This window comes from Pholis gunnellus (assembly GCF_910591455.1).
Source record: "Pholis gunnellus genome assembly, chromosome: 9".
In the NCBI taxonomy this organism is placed as follows: Eukaryota; Metazoa; Chordata; class Actinopteri; order Perciformes; family Pholidae; genus Pholis; species Pholis gunnellus.
In genome coordinates, this window is record NC_136535.1 from 25165087 (window position 1) to 25181753 (window position 16667).

The 16667-nt window shown below is 45.4% G+C and overlaps 1 protein-coding gene across 1 annotated transcript in view; it reads right to left on the minus strand.

Moving 5' to 3' along the window:
- Window positions 1–16667, minus strand: part of LOC306701592 (unconventional myosin-Ic-like) — a 52560-nt gene that overhangs the window by 15985 nt on the left and 19908 nt on the right. The window contains exons 3-6 of the mRNA XM_079166948.1: window positions 2715–2870; window positions 2482–2597; window positions 1138–1336; window positions 338–418 (exon numbers count right to left, since the gene is read on the minus strand). Coding sequence (XP_079023074.1) covers window positions 338–418; window positions 1138–1336; window positions 2482–2597; window positions 2715–2870 — 552 coding nt within the window. The remainder of the gene's footprint in view (window positions 1–337; window positions 419–1137; window positions 1337–2481; window positions 2598–2714; window positions 2871–16667) is intronic.

Below are 16667 nucleotides of genomic sequence, written 5' to 3' on the forward strand. Positions count from 1 at the left end.
CTGCCGACGGGATAAAGGCCAGGGAGGGAGGGGGGAGGAAGGGTGAGAGGAGGAGGAGGAGGAGGAGGAGGAGAGGGTGAGGCTGGGGTACTGAATGACGGAGGGTTCATACAACATGCAGGTTCACGGGGAGTTTGTCGTCCGTAACATATTTTGTGAAACCACAAAAAAAAAGGGGGATCGCAGGAGGAAGGAGTGATGTGAGTACACACAAACACAACCAACGTCTATGTACAAATACAGAAAACAAAGTGTATTTACATCGTTATACTATCAGGAAAACCACAACTACACCCGGGAAACTTAAAGCAGCAGTAAATCAGACCGTCCCGCTCACCTTGAAGTCAAACTGGATGTCCATGTATTTGCCAAAGCGGCTCGAGTTGTCGTTACGCAACGTCTTGGCATTGCCGAAGGCCTGGAGAGAGGATAGAAGGGGATAAGGAAAGGAGAGGAGTGATGAGTGACGGATTAAGAGGTAGAGAGATAACAGGGAACAGAGAGAGAGACAGACAGACAGACAGACAGACAGACAGACAGACAGACATTAGAGTCCCTGCAGCGTTAGTCTGGGACAGGAGCACAGATCGCAGGTTAAAGTGTACACTCACACACTCACACACTCACACACTCACACACACTCACACACTCACACACTCACACACTCACACACTCACACACTCACACACTCACACTCACACACATCTGGACAACATCTGTCAGAGACATGCCAGACATCTAAACAAGCGCTCCTAACCCGTTCTCCACTTTTAACTTTTATTTCAAACTGTGAGGGTTAAACTGTGAACTTATTACGCAGTCGTTCTCAACATATAGACGATCGTGTGTTTGAAGTCAAACTAAAACTACCAAAACTCACAGTTTTTTAGTTGTTTTTGTTGACTGTTGTCAGAGTGGAAGCGTTGACCGTACGGGACGTTCAAATGCTTCGAATAAAACCCGGGATAATCAAATACTGCAAACTGCATAATATCCACCACAGAGTGGAGGTGAAACAAGCTCCACAATCTGCTCCGAGTTCCTAAAAGACTAATAAATAAAAGACTAAAAACACTGATCACTGACTGGTCACTGATCCCCGTGCGGTGCACAGACATTAAGGCCTCAACATCTCACCTCCAGCACCGGGTTGGACTGCAGCAGGCGGTCCTTGACGGTCTGCACCTGCTCGCTGGCCGGGCAGGTGACGGCGTAGTACTGCAGGATCTTCTTGGACGCCTCCGTCTTCCCGGCGCCGCTCTCCCCGGAGATGAGGATGCACTGGTCCTTCCTCTCCGTCCTCATGGAGCGGTACGAGTTGTCGCCCACCGCGTAGCTGCAGGAGTGCGGGAGGGAGAGAGACGAGACATCGGGTTGTTTCAAGCAACACTTCGAAAACATTTAGAAACTTCACGCGACGTCTCTTTTGGAAAAACTTCCGAGTGCGAGAGGAGCTCGCGGGTCTCCTGGTTGTGTGAAGATGGAGAGACGCACGGCTTGTTTTCGTTAGAGTATCATTCGTCGCTGTTATCAGCACCGCCGTGTTGACGCAGCCTGTTTGGACACCAGACTAATAGCTGGAAGATAAAACTAAAACCACCAGCTTGGCCACAGCTAAATCATTCTGTGTGTGTGTGTGTGTGTGTGTGTGTGTGTGTGTGTGTGTGTGTGTGTGTGTGAGATATTAGGGAGGGCTTTGGGGGGGGGGGTGGTTCAGGCTCAGGTCAGAGGGATTCCCTCTCTTTCCTGGTCCCATCATTTGCTTACTTTTCTCCCTCCAAACCCTCCACCTCTTCTTGCCAAAACACATCTTTGGTTCCACTCAGAGGAGAGAAAAACATTTGGCCCGTCGCTCAAGTGAGAAAACACACACACACACACACACACACACACACACACACAACACACACACACACACACACACACACACACACACACACACACACACACACACACACACACACACACACACACACACACACACACACACACACACACACACACACACACACAGCAGCAGCAGCAGCAGCAGCAGCAGCAGCGGTTAGACCGGAGAGGAAGAAGCTGGTCAGAGAGGTTATGAAATGTTTTCGATGACGCCACTTCTAGTCTCCATAATGCACTTCATTGTTCTGCAGTTGACCTATGGGGGGGGGGGGGGTGACAGGGAATTCCCTCCCCATTCCTGTGGCAACCTTTCAAACAAACACTCTGCCTCGTGTCTGACCGGTGACACCGCGACAGCGTAAAGAAAACCGAGACATTCTCCGTCTGTCTCTGTCTTATTATTGGACTTCCAGCATGTGATGTCATTCTGAACGCACTGCGACTTGAAATGTTACGTCATCGTCGGGTAAACAAAACAAAAAGAGCTTCACAAAAACACCGACAGAGAGAAGATGCTCTGTTTCTATAGCGTTATTCTTAACGCTCGTCCTCGGGTGGGATTCTGTGACGTGGGTGCAGACGTCGGGTACTCACATGTGCGGCGACACCTCGTAGAAGTTGACCCCGCGGTACCGCTCCATGTGGTTCTTGTTGTAGATCTCCAGGTCTTTGTACGGGTTCACGGACACCAGCACCGAGCCGATGTACGTCTGAGGGGAGAGGACGAGAAGTCTCGTTAACCTGCCTGGTTGTAAACTGGTCCACGTGAGCTCCACGATGTGCCAGTATAGATCATTTCCCCCCCACACACACACACACACACTCACGTAGATGAGGTTCTCTTTGAAGCGCTTGCGTAGGTTCTCTATGAAGGCGGCCTCGCTGGTGTAGTTCTCCAGGAGGACAAAGTCCTGCACGCCCACCCGGTCTCTGGCTGTCAGGGCCGACTCCATCATAGCCCGAACACCGTCACTGGCCACCGCCTGGAGGAGGAAGAGGAGGAGGAAGATCATGACAACACGCCGTATGTAACGCTTCATCAATCAGACTCTTTGCTTGTTCACGCAAAGAGGAATTAAGAGCAAGAAGAGAGGAACCGGAGAACACGGACACACAACCTGAGAGGAAACAATTAAAATCATCAATCAGAGCTGCAACAACACAGAGACAAATGAAGAGGTAGTGAACACAAGAGAGAGAGAGAGAGAGAGAGAGAGAGAGAGAGAGAGAGAGAGAGAGAGAGATTTCAGGCGTCTGACGGGACATTTGTGCATTTATTTGAGCCCCGCTGTGTGAACGACGTCTCGCATCACTAAACGGGACCTGAACATGTTTTCATGCTTCAAGTCTATTTTCTTTCTTTTCACAGTTGACCTACACTTCACGCTGCGCCTGAAGGCATCCTGAGACACTGAAGCGGTCGTCACAAATCTCAAAAATATCAAATTTAAAAAGATGTTTATATGTCGGTAAGGTGCTATATAAATAAAGTTATTATTATTATTCAGACCAACAGAAAGAAGCTCTGTCTGAAGTCTATCACAGATCTCACATTCATTCAACACATTAGAACAAAATAAATGAGACTTTGTGTTTGTATATCGTCTAAAAGTTTCTCTAGTTTAAGATGCATCACTAACACCAAAGAGCCCCACCCAGGCTTCACACATACATCTGGAATATACACACACACACACACACACACACAACTTTATAACGAGAAGTTAAAAACTTTAACACTCACATGTTTGAGCTCGTCGATACTTTTGCTCAGGAAGCCGTTTTCTAAAATAGTGTCTCGAGTTTTGCGCATGAGGTTGCGGATCTCAGCCACGTCCATGTTTAACACGCAGCGGGACGGACAGAACTAAAGAAAACCACTCGATAGAGGCAGACAACACAGCGCACAGCAGCAGCTGCTGCTGCTGTTGTTGTGATACGCAGTACAGTAGTCTTCATCCCTCAGGAGACCACGAATAAAGAAGAGACACAGAGCAAGAGAAGAGGAGAGGAAGCCTCAGGGACACAGAGAACATATTAATTAGTGCTGGGTGAGACGGGAGGGAAAAACATGGAGGACGGAGGGGTGAGAGAGAGGGAGAGAGACAGAGAGAGAGAGAGAGAGAGAGAGAGACAGAGAGAGAGAGAGGAGGTGATGGATGCCAGGTTGTGACTCCTGTCCTGCTTTTAAGCCGGACTGGAAAGTTAACGATACTCCCTGAAATTCCACACAACACCGAGTCCATTAAATCACTCCATCGCCTGTCTTGTCTTCTGCAGAACACACACACACACACACACACACACACACACACACACACACACACACACACACACACACACACACACACACACACACACGAAGATGTTTTGAAGACGCCGTGTCTGTGACTCCACAGCAGCAAAGGTGAAGCTAACAACATTAGCCGGCACTTTAATGCTCTTTAATGAACTGAACCGCCGCCGCTCTTCATCTGAGGGAGGCCGACTCGTCTTCATGATCCGATGACGACTCCAGCGATTCATTCTCAATCCAGGCCGTTAAATCTGCATATTTCTGTGGCACGAATCCAAAGTGTCTCTTTAGAAGAGACGTCTTTTACCTGTAGATTTTAAATTAAATGTGCAATGGACGTCAGCATTGCTATTTATTACACGTTCACCGTCGGCTTCTTCAGCACCCGTTGAGGCTTCACAGATGCATTTAGTTGACCTTTAGTGACCTTTTTTCAGCATATTTATAATGCGTAGTTACCTTTCTATGCAGTAGATCTCATTGTTAGTGGCGGAGTCCGCCATTCCTGCACTGAGCCAAATTACGGATTTACAGGAAACAATGCGATCATGTGATCCAGAGTTTGATCTCACTGCTGTACTTAAACAATATTACTGATAACGCAACATTTTCCCACCGCTGCTGCTGCTGCTTCACACGAAAAGAGTTCAAATTAAACCACACTTACTTCTACCACAGCAACCACCGGTGTTGCCAGATCAACCAGGACGGAAATATTAAACGGTTTGTAAGTTTAAGGGAGGAGCAAAGAAGGAAGCAAAGAGCTCTGAACTCCGTATTCACACGTTTTCAAGTATTAACGCGAGCATGTGCGAGTTACACCCCGTACATACGTGTTTCTCTCTGCATGAGCTCTGGTGACCCTGTTGTTTCACACATCTCTACAGAAAACAAAGAAACTACAGCTGTGTGTGCGTGTGTGTGTGTGTGTGTGTGTGTGTGACATTCCTTGTTAACAGTCGCTGCACTTCTCACCTGTCAATCAAACAGGAAGTCTGCTGGTTTGACCTCTTTACTGTGTTATTGTTTCAGGTGATTTCTGTACTTATCTGCTCATGAATCTGAGCTAAAGCTGCTAACGCTAACGACCGACTCTCGTGTTGTTCTTCATTACAACGCGCTGCTGCTGCTGCTGCAGCTGGACACACATATGAAGCAATGAAGCACATGACTTCCTGTGTATAGGAGGATTACAAGACAGCGAGTGTTTAGACCAAACGTAAAAAAAAGATCTGGGACCGGGTTAAATCAGCAAAAAGTGACATTTACATTAAGATGATAATTTGGCTCACGGTGTATTACAAAATCCTCCAAATATTATGGCGCCAGGGAGGAAAGAAACCAGAGCCTTATTTCCTCCTCTATACATTCCATCTCTCCTTCCCTTCCCTCCTTGTTTCGGTCCCTCACCCTCTCTCCCTCCCTCCCTCTCTCCACTACTTCATTGTTTCCCAAACGCCGCTTTCACTGTGTTCCTCCACCCGGTCTCTGGGACACGCCAAGTACGTGCCGACCCGGTTCCTACAGCTACATGGCGTCATGTTTTCCCCCAATTCCTGTGCAAGCAAACAAGTCCGCTCGGAGCCAGATTAGCGGGAGGAGAACGTGAGGAGGTGCAGCTCTCTGCTCAGACCTCCACGGGAACCCATTTCTCCTTCATACTTCATGCTCTCACGTCTTCTCAGGATACCGTCCACGAAACCATAACATCTATAGAACAGCGAGACTTTTCTTTACGTCACAAAGAGTCTAACTGCAGAGAGCGATCGGGCCTCGAGGCTCTCGAGACGGCAAAAAGGTTGTTTGGTCCAGAAAAAGCTCACAACACCTGCTGAATGGATTGTAGGGCCGCACAACTAGTCGAATAAATAATGATCTCGTTCACGATTTGGGCTTCCTGCAATTACACGAACACGACAGACTGACTCATAGAAGTCTCACTGCTCAATCTGCACTTCAAACTAAGAGCTTCCTAAAATAACAGCCGGCCACCGGGGGCCGAACCAGATGTTTGGGTTTCACCGGCGGTCCGTAGTAAAAGCGCTGAGTGTTGCAGCTGCAGTCCAGAGTAGAAGAGGAATATACTGTAAATACTTTGATTTTAACGGTAACGAAAATACACGAAATTCAAGAGCAGAGCCTTGTTATTATTATTGTTATTTGAAGTTATATTTAGATGCAAAGAATATAGCACAATGTGAAACAGTGCTCTGCTATATTTATTACTGATTTAATGCGACACAAGTAAGAATAAAGTGTTCATGAAGTGCATATTACTAGAGCTGGTTTACTGGTGATGCACAGAGCAGCCATCTTGGATTTTGAGGTCGGGGTTGGAGGAGTTCGTCCGACTTTCCGAGTGTTTTAAAAACGGTGAACTTGGAAATTCTGACTTACAAGTTTAAATCAAACGCAGCATAACTTGTCTCTTATGCCACCTAATATTTGTTGCCGCCCATTTTAAATCCCTGTATCTTGAATCCAACTATATTTCCTTCCTTTCTTTCATGTTTCCTATCCCCACGTCCTTTGTCCTCCCTTCCGTCCCTCCTTCCAGAAGGACAGAGTGAAGGAAGCAACCGAGAGAAGCTGAGAACGGCGGAGAGAAGCCGAGGGATTCGATGATGCAGCCGGCCTGAGAACAATAGCGGTTTGACCTTAACATCGCCCCGGGCGTGCTCACAGAGCTCCGATGTCACACTGTTTATGTAAACCTCGTCCAACCTGCTGCTTCCACCGCGACACGCTGAGCTCCTGACGGAGGCCCGGATGGATAACGACGAGAGTCTCAAGGCCTAACAGCCATCTGAAGCTGCATTAAATAAGACAAAACACTGAGCCCTCATCGATCAATACCTTCATTTAACTTCAGATATGACCCGTCAACAAGTAGCATTCATTTAATGTTAATAATGTTGATAAACTCACTTCTTCAGAATGTCAAACGTCCATAAAGGTCGACCTAATGAGCGAGGTTCTGATGAACAAATGGTTCACTACTTGCAGAATGATTTTGCTCTTTTTTTCTGCATTCTTTCCAGCATGAATCAGACGTCTGGCTCCGATTCCTCCTCTTCTCTCATTTATTCTGCACTAGCTGGTAAAATAAAAGAAATACTGAACGTCTACGTTCATTTTAGAGACGTGAATGTGAGCCTTGTGACAATGAAGTGTGTCATCAGGAGCCGACGGTGCCGTCACAGTATGAAATCATTTGCTATTAATTATGTAACCGTATTGTATGATTAAAAAGTGCTACAGACAAGTATAATGTGCTGAATACTCCATACTTAGCTTTGGGCCAATAGAAACTGATATAAAGAGGTTTTTTTAATAATAAAATGTTTCAACAATATGTTCATTATTTTTTAGTTGAAGAATTTACGGAAACTGGAAACTGGACTTGAGGCGAGCTAATCCAAGATGGCGACGCCCAAATTGCCAAACTCGAGGCTTCAAAACGTCCACAAACCGACGGTTGACGTCACCATAACTACGTCTACTTCTTACTTACAGTCTATGATTGAAGGTGAAGCTTTTTCCACGTTTCACACCTGCGCAGGATAAAAGCTCATTTACACCTGTGAGACTGAGGAGCAGTCAAACAGGTGGGACGAGCCGGCAGACGGCAGAAATGAACCAACTCTGAGGACATGTGGGTCCAAACAACACAAGCAGCGATCTGTGTGGAGGAGGCAGGGAGCAAGTGAAGGGACAACTTCCTCCTTTACTGTTAATAAGAATGAATGAGTGAATGAATGAGCTGTTGTTCATAGATAGACCCTTCCATAGGTGGAAGGGTCAAACAAAGAAACGGTGAAGCCTTCAGGAGATCGTTGTTCATGTGAAACGAGAAGTTAACGTTGACGTATTTGTCACATTTGTCACTTCTGTGCTTCAGTAAAGGCTCGTCCCTAAACCTAAAAGTATTTCACGATCTTTTCTAAACAAATAAAATATTTCACGATCTTTTCCTAAACTAACAAAGTATTTCACGATCTTATTTTAAACTAAAAGTACTTCACGATCTTTCCCGAAAGTAAAGGTATTTCACGATCTTTTTCTGAACTGACAAAGTACTTCACGATCTTTTTCTAAACTAACAAAGTATTTCACGATCTTTTTCTGAACTGACAAAGTATTTCACGATCTTTTTCTAAACTAACAAAGTATTTCACGATCTTTTTCTAAACTAAAAGTATTTCACGATCTTTTCCGAAACCCAACTAAGTCGTTTTCTGTGAAGACAGAAGTTTATTTTGAAGAGACTGTAAACATATAACGAGCACGAATTGACACGTGTTGCTGGACTATTTGTCAGAAAACACAAAAATGAGGAGCAACTTTTTGTAAGATATCATACGAACGTAGAAGAAAAGCCACAACTTCAAAACCAGAAGAGAGATTTCCTCCATGTTTATTGGAGGCAGCCGGGTTTCACTTTAGTTTCACTAAAGCTGAGTCGCTTTTACAGCCGTCTGTTTAACACTAAAACTCCAGTGAGCGTTAACTCAACTATAAACTGACACGAATCCTTTACTCACTTTAAGTTGACAAACTAACCTTTACTTTGCATCTATAAAATCTCACATTAATCATTTTTTACGAGACATTTATGAGTCAGACGCACCGACTTACCCGACCCCAACGACACTCCATGGAGAAACAGCTTCAAGTCATCCGGTTTGTATTCCGGGTGAAATAAAAGCTTCTCTACCGAGACAATCGGAGGCTCCTGGCTCGTCTAACGCAAGTTTAGAGAGTGAAGCAGACAGCCTGAGAGCGTCCAACATAAACTACCTATTGAGCTGGAGTCAGACGCCCTGCAGGCAGCAATGACAACTGTGTCAGGAATCTGTCAGAGCAGAAAACACACACACACACACACACACACACACACACACACACACACACACACACACACACACACACACACACACACACACACACACACACACACACACACACACACACACACACACACACACACACACAGTTACACTCTCTCTCACACACACACACAAAGATGAGGCTCGTAAAAGATGATCAAATCCTTATGGATGCATGTGACGGTGAATTAGCATATTCTTTCATCAATAAGAGAAAACACACCGATACGTCGACACACACACACACACACACACACACTTCTGTCATTAACATGCTCACTGTTGCCAAAGAATGCCGCCCGGCCACACAACACCACCACGTGAGCAGACGATCATCAGGACACGCCTACTCGGATATCAAACACACTCAAAAATGTTAAAAGTCTCCGACATCGACGTGATGAAGTCGAGTCGATGAGGACGACGACGGCGAGATGGAAAACATTGAAAAGACGCGATGACGACATCCTGTCAGGTGAGACACATCTGGCTCTCACCTGCCTCTCGCTCTCTCACCTGCGTGTCCTTTAAGTTCACGAGCACGCCGTCAACAGCGTCTGAACACAATGTGAATGAAGCTGCTCATTTAAAGATGAACACCCCCCCCCCCCCAATGACAAGAGGCACCTCAAAAAGTTTGTCTTTCTGTAAAAGTGTAGCTGGATTCCTTACCAGAGGTCTGTACTTCATGGCTCCTGACCTGCTCTCGAGTGATGTTTTTTTTTGGACGGTGGGTATTTTTCGTTACCCCGACCCCCCCCCACACACACACACACACACACACACACCACCACCACACCGATGGTCCGGCTGTAAGAATGTGGCCTCCGGCGGCCTGCGTGGCGACCGCTCTTCAGCCTGAGAGTTTGTTTTTAGAAGCTCTGAGAGCCAGCTGCCATAGCTTCTCCTCTTACTGCTGCACACACCTCGCTCGCTCTCTCTCTCTTTTCTCCCTCCCTCCAGAGGAAATACTCCCTGTGACACATAACAACCCCCCCCCCCCCACACACACACCTTTCACTCTCTCCCCCCCGTCGCCCTCTCCTCAATCCAACAGGCATTTATGCACAAAAACTGACCATAGCTCCTCTAAATGTTCCTTCTTTCTCTGCTCTTCAGAGAAGGGAGGGTAAAAGAGAGCTAACGCACACACACACACACACACACACACACACACACACACACACACGCACACATCTGGCCCAAACCACCCCTGGAGAGAAATGCAAAAGGGGTAAAGAGTGTGTGCACCTCCAAATAAAAAGGGGGAAACTCTTTAGTAGTAAATGCAGAACGAGCCCCCCCCCCCCCTCTGCAATTTACAAACTGAAGCAGAAACCAGACCGGCAGCCGAAGAGTCCGTCCGTCATAAATACGGCTCTTAATGCTTCTTATTGCATCAAGCTCGCACACATAACACACACACACACACACACACACGCACACACAAGGACTTATCATCATTAGTCCGATATCATTACAGCGAGTGTAATTACTCCAGACCAGTGACACACACACACACACACACACACACACACACACACACACACACACACACACACACACACACACACACACACACACACACACACACACACACACACACACACACACACACACACACACACCTGCAGTCTAATGCATCAGCTTGTTAACACTAATAACATCTGAGATCTTATGCAGCATTCGTGTGTCGCTGAGAACAAAGAGGAAGACGCGTTTCCATCGCACTGACATTAACGAGTTTACGATCAGCTGTTCGTACGATGTTTACTGAACGTCTGCTTACTTTTCTTTTCTTTGTTGAGGTGACAATGAACCAAGAGGAGCCCCGACGTCAAATGTTTGACATTAAACTTGCTAAGAGTTTGATGAGAAGATCAAAAGTATAATTTAACATCTAAATTAAAGAATAGAGACGTTCTGATACTATTCTTTCCTTCATGATATCGATGTCAGTGCTTGATACTTGCAAAACAAACAAACAAAAAGCTAAACGGGCCATAAATCCCTCTTTAATATCGATTTTACTGTGAAAACATCATCAAAACATCTGTATTTATTCAGGTTTCTCGCCCCAAGGCTACATTTGAACACATCATGATAACTTTATAATTAAACTTCGCCGGATACAAACGTTTACTGAACAGAGCTTGAACGCATCACAATGCAACCTCCGTTAGCGTTAGCTGTTAGCTGTTAGCTTGTTACTTAGCTGTGCTGACACTTTAGCAGGAAAACGCTCAGAAAATGAGGAAATGAACTTTTCTTAAGATATCATACGAACCGTCGTTTGCGGATACGTTGTGTTACATAACAATTAAAATCAATTAAAATAACAGAATTATATTTCCCAAAATGTTGGACTACTCCTTTAATGTGCCACGCTGCACGAAAAATGCTAAATTCAAGAAGAAACTTGCAGAGTAATTTGTGTGAAAGCATTGCCAAACATCAACAAGGCATTGTGGGTCAATGGAGGCAAGTTCAGCATCGGTGTAGACGTTCAGGTCGCTATGGTTTCAGACATGAAAGAGATCTGCAGAGTTCCTGCAGGCCCGTCCAGTCAACGGCGGAAGAGGCTTCAAAGAGCCGAGCGGCTTTTATAGGCCTCATTAGGACGACTGCCTCCTTCCTGCTGATCCGAGAGAATAAGCTCATAAATCCAAAAGACGTGGAGCTCGCTGCTATATGTCCACGTCTTTAGGTCCGGTTTAGCTAATCTTAATCTCACCTGAAAAACAAGGAGGACTGAAAAGGAGCTGGTGCGAAAAAGTAGAGAAAAGTAGGAAATGAGGAAGGAAAGAAGGGATTTCATTTTCTCTTGTTTCAGAAATTCAACCCGCCGTCATTAAGTGAGGCTCACGGAGCTCAGGTGAAGTCTGGGTCAAAGTCGTTCTGTTCTCTCTGTGTTAGCACAAAGGTTCACAAACCACCGAGATATGAAGAACCACTAAACCGAGAGCAGGTGGGACTTCCACCTCTCATCAAGGAGTCCTGTAGGGACAACGTAGGAGAACACGCCCTTAGGAAACAAGGACAGACACTCTGTCTCCTCCACAGCGCCCTCTAGTGGTCACCTCCGTCTGAATTAAACTCAATAAAAGGTTTTTGCCAAAAACAAATGCCTGAAAATAACTTCATCTCCCTGCAGACGACGCACACTTTGTACAGGAACACTGTGTCAGAGATTAAACGTTTGATGCCCTTCTCTCTCTCTCTCTCTCTCTCTCCCCCCCCCCCCCTTCTCTCTCTCCCCCATCAGTATAATCAGAGCCCCTGCTGCAGGAATCTGAGTAATGTTTTCCAGACTCTCTCTCAGCTCTGTGTGATAAAACAGGCTCAGATACATCAGATGGAGCGCCGCAGTCGCTGAAACACTCAACGTTATCGACTAGATCCTTCCGTCTATTCGTCTGCGCTAATGTCTCTTGTTTAAAACTGACTGTAAAGGTGTGTGTGTGTGTGTGTGTGTGTGTGTGTGTGTGTGTGTGTGTGTGTGTGTGTGTGTGTGTGTGTGTGTGTGTGTGTGTTTCTGCAGGCTCATGCTGAGGCAGCATATTTGGGCTGGAAGGAGGAAGGAGGGGCTGTATCTGACCACCCGTATCTGGCTCTCAGCTGTCAGACTTTAACCCTTTCTTATCCGCTGTTCTTCATCCACAGTGAACTCGTAACAGAATACACTCATTAAGATCGGAGAAGGAGGCCGTCGCGATCTTGACTTTTTCCAACCAGTGAACAGGAAGTGACCATATCTGGACTGAGGAGGAGTGACGTAGAGACGCCGTATAAGTCTCTGGTAGAGACCTGTCAATCACTGTGTAGCCCCGCCCCTAAAGCATCCCCTGCTTTATGGTCTGTTTGACTCTAAATGGACCATCATTTACTAAATGAACATCATGCTGTATTGAAGAAGACTTGAAACCATAAACTAATGTTTACAATGTTTACTGAGGTAATAAATCAAGAGAGAAGTAGAGTCATTTTCTCATAGACTTCTATACAACCAGAGGAGGCGGAGCCTGTTGACTCGGTGCTTAAACACAGTAAAGAAAATGTCCCTGATGATGAATCTTTAATGTGAAGATGTCGTCCATATTGCCCTTTTGTTTACAATCTTCCTGATGCAAATGTATTTTACTTGACTCATTGAATAACAAATGATTATCATTCTACTGATCCACTGGTACTCGCATGTGTTCTCTCCTCCATTATACAGCCCCTCCTGCCCACAATACAACATATTCAATCTGTCTTTTACAGCTCTGAGGCTATAAATGAAATGATATGAAAGCACTAACTGGAGGCATAAAGCCATGGAAACAATACAAATATTGTTTTATATTATATATAAAATATTATATCCGACGTGGAGCTTATGGGTGTGATGCAACCTTGAAGCAGGCGCATCAAAGCGTGTTCTTTCGTTTAGGAGGGCTGTTGTTAGATATGAGGCCATCGAAGGGTTAATGATTGCAGAGATGTGTGTCGGGTCGTTAAATAAAAGCTAAAAATCCTACTCAAAGCTCACGCCATGTTGATGTTCTCACAAACGCACCACTTTGGGGAGAAAACAGCAAATTAAACATCACGTTGTTTAGATTGAGGAACGGAAAAAATAAAAAACAACAACTAGAAACCACGTTCAGGGAAACGTGACCTCGACTCCGTGGGAAACCAGAAATGGGAACATGACTTTCCCTCCTCTTAAACTCTTCTTTCCCCTCTCACTTCCTCTCCAGCAAAGCTCCTTCTGAGTTATCTTGGATATATATATACACACACACACACACACACACACATACATACATATATATATATATATACGTATGTATGTATATTTAGAAACTTTCCACTGACCCTCCATCGCCCATCCAGAAATAAGTCTTGGGAATCTGCGCACTAATCTGCCGTATTTATCACGTGAGATCTTCCCTCATGAACTCCGTGCCGTGTTGTCTTTGGATGTCGTTCATTATTTACTAAATCAAAAGTGTAACTGAAAGTAAAGTCTGCAGCAGCTGCTCCGTGTAAACAAGACAACTGCACACGCACACACACACACACACACACACACACACACACACACACACACACACACACACACACACACACACACACACACACACACACACACACACACACACACACACACACACACACACACGGTGGGCATCCTGTTCTATTCAATTAGGTCAAACCGTGTGTGCTCACACCACCGACTCACGCGCACCAACTGTTGCTTCATAATGTCGTGTCATGAGAAGATGCAACATGTGCAACTCACTAAAGATAGAAGCGTTGTAACCGCTGAGTATGTTCTTTCTGCATTTCACAAAACAGCAAATACAACAAGAGGCATGACCGTGATTAGCCTCGATAGTTTTCTCCACCAGTAGAACGGTAGAACGGTATTGAACTGTTAGCTGTCGTCACTGAGAGGCGAAGTCCCGCCTCTTCCTGTTGACCACCATGGGGCCATTTAAAAAATATATATATACATAGAAGTAAACTGGGAGAGATAAATCATTTTTTTATCCTGTTTCAATTGTGCCATGAATTACACACGTTTCTCAATTGAAAAGATAATTTTTCTTGTCTCCTTTTGTCATAAAACTGTTGACGTATAAGAAAGTGAAAATACGTAATTAGAAAGACGACACATCCAAAAATGTCGTAAGTGACGTCTCTCTCTCTCTGAAGCTACGATGGCTGTGATGTCTCGTTCTTTTTCTTCCCGGCTGACAAAAAAAAGTATTTGCTGGATAAAAACACATCAGGTAAGATAACGTTATATGTGTGTGTGTGGGACACGTAGCTACGTTAGCTAGCTGGCTAGCTATGGCAACGCCATGTTGGCGATGTAGATTGTGAGAGATGTAAGACGTTCAATAAGCGGTTTCACTTATAATTTGTACCTGAAACTCGATCGAGTCAGTACCGATAGAATACACAAACTAGACGCCGGCGCTGTTGTTTTACACGTGAAGCCGCCACGCACGAGCGCGCAACTTGCCAAGCTAGTTTAGCCCGCTACAACGTTTCCAATGGCACGAGTACACATAAAGATGGCCGCCGCTCTGAACCATGCTGCTGAGTGGATTCTAATGGTAACGTCCGTATACCGCTCCTCTACTAATCTATGGTTTGCTCTTTCACCGGGCCGATACCGGTCTGTCAGTAGACATTAGAGACGCACTGACCCGATACGCCCGATCAATGGCGAGCGGCACAGATACTGACCTGATTAATCAGAGCGGGGCTGTGTTTTAAATGTGTGTGTGCACGGACACAGTTTCATGCTTTTACATTGATCAACAGTTGGAAGCAGTGAAGAAGACATGGACAAAGAAATGCACAATTTAAAATTACTACTTTGGAATGTTTTATCAGGAAGGAAATGCTAGGACATTGAATGTAAACATAATTCAGAAATCTAGACAGAATATCCTAAAATGCACCTGCTATAAGCAGCTTTAAGTAAAGATCCTGAACCTTCAACCTAAATCAGTGAAAGCTTTGAGTCAGCCATTCAGACTTGATATCTGTTCAGCTCTCTATCGGTGTTGCATCACACTGAGCTCAGGCTGTAAAGGTTTTCATCAGACCGCTCACATACACTCAAGTATGACATCTTGTTATCGTAAAGCACCGTAAACCAAAAACCGTCTTCGGCGCCAGGAGGATTAGCGTCGCGTAGAACGATAATGGCGAAGTAGCAGAAAGCTAAACACACATAAATAAATAAAAACTATGTTTACATGTGGTTCCAAAGGTTGAAACGTAAGAAACAAAATGTCCTCTATAGGAGCACTGGCAGTAATGTACAGTCCGTATACGACGACTCCACCCGGCCGTCTCTATTACAACATCGTCTACAACCTCCGCCCCCGGAGGACACGACCACATTACAGCTGGACGTCTACCAACAGCAATATGTCCACTGATGTACCACAGGCACACAGGTCCTCACGGGTAGATCAGTGGTTGAAGCCAAGCTTTAACCATATTCAACCAAGATAATAAAACCAGGCAGACCTGGTCCTTCCACCCTTTGTAAATCAGCGCCATAATACGAGTCATTACGACGGCTTTAACGATAAAATATCGCGTGAACCTTTGGCCTCGTCTTCTGCTGCTGGAATACACGACGTGTACAACGTGTGAGCCGTGAGACGAACCTCCCTTAACCCACTGGCTGAAAACCTGCCATCAAACGTCTGCTTAAAGTGGCTGTAAATCTGTGGGAATCCCCCCCCCACCCACCCCACCCACCCACCAACCGAAACACTCACTGACACTGACATTAACCAGACCGTCATTCCATCACCATCTCCTGTTCTCTTCTCACTCGGTTACTCACATCAACCCCTAACCTGGATGGACCCCGGCCAATATTTAAAACTATTAAATGTCAAAAGGAGGGAAGAGAGGGAGCAAAGGGAATACGAATAAAAAAATAGCAGAGCAAGGGAGGCTGTGATGTCAGAGCGAAAGAATGCAAACCATGTGGGCGGCAAACAAGAGTCAGGAAGAGAGACAAGAGGGCAGAAAGAGAGAGAGAGAGAGACGAGAGGGCAGAAAGAGAGAGAGAG